The 3,660-nt window shown below is 33.3% G+C and overlaps 1 protein-coding gene across 1 annotated transcript; it reads left to right on the plus strand.

Annotated features, from left to right (window-relative positions):
* Nucleotides 1-6: 6 nt before the first annotated feature.
* Nucleotides 7-3,610, plus strand: LOC109590820 (uncharacterized; the record flags this gene model as incomplete). Its single annotated transcript, XM_020006694.1, has 11 exons — nt 7-760; nt 808-859; nt 911-967; nt 1,018-1,068; nt 1,118-1,146; nt 1,251-1,356; nt 2,055-2,144; nt 2,200-2,343; nt 3,067-3,273; nt 3,451-3,519; nt 3,566-3,610. Coding segments are annotated over exons 1-11 (1,510 nt in total), but the record flags the coding sequence as incomplete, so codon positions are not given.
* Nucleotides 3,611-3,660: the final 50 nt, after the last annotated feature.

Consider the following 3,660-nt stretch of genomic DNA (forward strand, 5'->3'; position numbering starts at 1 on the left):
TCTCATTACAACATGCTTCACTTTTGAGCAGTCAGGTAGTGCTGCTGTAGGGGAAGAGTTTCGTAAAAATGGACGCTTTTCAGAGTCACAACTAGATGAGATGTCATTACGAGAGAAAGGTGATCCTCTTAATACAAAGAAACTAGTAGCACTACTGAAGCATCTTTATATTGTAGCTGGTCCAATGAAAACTAAAGATGGTCGAAAAACTGTCAAATATTACTTTATGCCTTGTGCTTTAAAACCGGTAGATGTAGAAAGAGAGGAGAGAGATGGGTCAGTTAGTCTAGCTCCTTTATTGATATGTTTTGAGTGTGGGTATACTCCTGTTGGTGTATTCTGTTGCCTATTAGCATATCTTCTTGATCAGAAGACAGATCAAGTATTAGAATGGAAGTTAACTGGTAATGATCAATATCGTAACAGGATTACCTTTCAAGTTGGTCAATACTATGATACTGTTACCTTAATCAGTCGTGCTACTTATCTTGAAGTTTGGATTCAACAGATAAAAGGCTTAGAGCTGTCAATAAGCCTCAATGATCTTTGTAATCAGATATTATCATCATTACACAAAGGACTAGTCACAGTCACAGAATCACTCCATTACACTTATAAGTCAAGGCATATGTTTGGAGTACCATGTACATGCACTGGAGTACCTCATCCTGCTGTAATAGAGTATCTTTCCGATGTAGCTAAGTGTACTAATGGTAATATAATGCAACTTGATGAGAAACATTTATACTGGTCTAAAAAGGTAATCAAATAATTGTTATTTACATGATGTGGCTGTACTCGCTATAGGTTGTTGATCTGAATATGGTACAAAAGATATGCAGCAAAGCATCTCAAACTGGTAAATCAATTTGATGTGTTTATATATTAAAAGAATTTGTCATAATTGTAGAACATGGCATTCCTAATATCTCTTCATCCAGTAGCAAAGCTGCAGAAAATATGGAAGGTTGTTTATGTTTTTATTTGTATTTACATTTTTGCCTTTTACTCGGCTAGACAGCAAACAAGATTTTAGTGGAAGCTCCATGGAAAAAATTAAAGAATGCTGTAAGTCTATATAAAATTCACTGGTTTGTTAATGTTTAATTATTTATAGATGCAGATACCATACAAGATGATTTATTGGTGAAGAATTTTTCAGTCTTGATAGCCAGATCCTGCCGTCAATAATGAAGGGCGGGGTCTGGCTACACGAGACTATGGACATTTTATTATAACGTGTATTTTAGAATCAAAGAGAAGGAAGAACTGAAGAGACAAGATTCAAGAATGAAGGTCCTAAGGAGAAAGAGAATCAAGAAGTACTTCTTAAATCCAGACTAGAAGCAGCTCAAGGTACCGTATAGTGGTTTTTTTTCGAGGATAATAAATTTCGCGAATGACCCATATCCGGAAGTTTGCAGAATTAATTTTCGCGAATTTTCACTAATCTGCCATCTTGTACCGTATTAAATTGATTTTCAAGGAATTTAATTTCGCAAATCATAAAAAAATCCACGAAATTTGCGAAATTTGTTATTCTCGAAAAAACCCGCTATACGGTACATACATTATCACTCACCAATCCAAGGTTCTGCCTATAAAAATTAGAGGTGTCCGGAGACTAATATTGTTCCTTTTAAATTTATTTACATGCTAATTGGATGGTTGGTCTAAGTGATGAGCTGGTTGGTTCATTTGTTGAGGTGGTTGTCCCGACCACCATAGGCAGAACTATGCAATCATAGGGTCAGAATTAATTGTGACTTGATATGAGAAAACCACAGGCTTATTAGGGCAATAATTATTTTTTAAAGATGGTTCCTCAATGTTATGACTGTGGGTGGTACCTTATCAAAAATGAAATTTCATCAAACCTCTATCATAAGTTTTCAGCATGTGCAGTTTGAATTGACCAATCAGATTGCTTTATTTGAAGTACTTATGCTACTGCATGAAATTATTTAGAAATCTTCCAGATTTACTTATTTACCTCCTGGCATGTTGCAAAACTTTACTTTTATCCATCTTATGGTAATCCATGGTATTTATAGAAAATCTGTCTGCCAGTAAGAGGTTTAAAATAGAGTATGGAGACTCTCATGATTACATCAAAAGCACTTTTAGTGAAGGGCAATCCTCTGGTATATCATTAAGGATTCTTAATTATTAGTACAACTAATTTTTATCTTTGTACAGACGAGACTATATGTAGGAAAAGAAAACTAAATGAAGATGAAGATGATTTATTGACTATAAAGAGGTTTAAATTATCTGATATTATTGACGCTACAGAAACAGAAACAACTACTGAACAGAAAAGCTCATCATCTCATAGTGCAAGTATGTCTCCATGTGTGAGATAATTATTTATGTGTTATTATTATGCATGTTATTAGTGATAGCATAGATAGGGTGATGGTCATGTATTCCTTATATCCTGTGTGGTTTCTGTACTAATTATTATTTCCTGTATGCATGTTTATAAGTATATGTGTGTGTTGTTCTGTCTGGACACTTCTTTGTATTCACTTCTCTCCTGGTGTTCTCTTTTTCTCTTTCTACTCATTTATCCTGTTGTAATTGGTTGAGTTCATTGATATTTATAAACGTTACACTGCATGCAGTAGTGTTAGCTGACAAATTTGCCTGATTGTACCTGTTAATCTGTTATATTTATAATAGGAGTGGGCATCATGTTTTTTAATAGTTTCATTTGAAATATTGTGTGAAATAATTCATGTGTGTGCTCTTGGAATGTTTGGCTAAATTTAAAATGCATGAGTATGTTTTCACCACTCATGTGGCCAGCCCTTCATCCTCCTTACAGAAGAAACATAAAGCATTATGGTGCAATGGACTCGGCCGCTGGAATTGACCTGAGCGATATGTGTTACTTGTACTGTGATACTTTAAGCAATTTGAAAAAAATTATTATTATTGACTGCATAGTTATAATAATTAAAATAAGCTATGGGTGTGGTCAACAACTATCATGCATGACCATAGATATTCATTATTATTATTATTATCATTACTTTATAAATGACATATCCCAATTATCAGTGATACTGGAGCCAGTTGAAGATGACTGGTATCACATTGGACAGTGTCTTGAACTAAAGGAATCAGTATTAACTAAAATCAAAGAGATGACACGAGTTGATTCAAGATTAACTCATGTACTTGAGACCTGGTGTCATGAGAAGGATAGAACAATTACTGAACTGAAGGACTCATTGAAAAGAATGGATAGAGATGATATACTGGAAGGTAAGGATTAGTGATTCGTATAATTAATTATATTCATGTACTGTACATTGTCATACTGTAGCTTTACATGAATTATCTACTAGACAATATACAATCAATAATGATAAAGAATATGATATTAATGATATATTGTTTGTAAAGCGCTGTTGACATTATATTAATTATCATTATTGTTAGTGAAAAATTCAAAAGAAGTTCAGACTCAAATTGAAACTGAAAATAAAGAAAAGCAAACAACACAAATAAGTATGTAAAATTTACATGTGCTTATTTATTTAGTTTTATACTTTAGCTCTTGACAAAGAAATTCAGTTTAACTATCTTGTACCATCACAAGGTTAAGATTGTAAAATTATTGTACATGTATTGGGCAAGTTTTGCTGAAAT

The sequence above is a fragment of the Amphimedon queenslandica genome, unplaced genomic scaffold (genome assembly GCF_000090795.2).
Source record: "Amphimedon queenslandica unplaced genomic scaffold, v1.1 AMPQUscaffold_9422_Cont18548, whole genome shotgun sequence".
NCBI classification, from domain to species: domain Eukaryota; kingdom Metazoa; phylum Porifera; class Demospongiae; order Haplosclerida; family Niphatidae; genus Amphimedon; species Amphimedon queenslandica.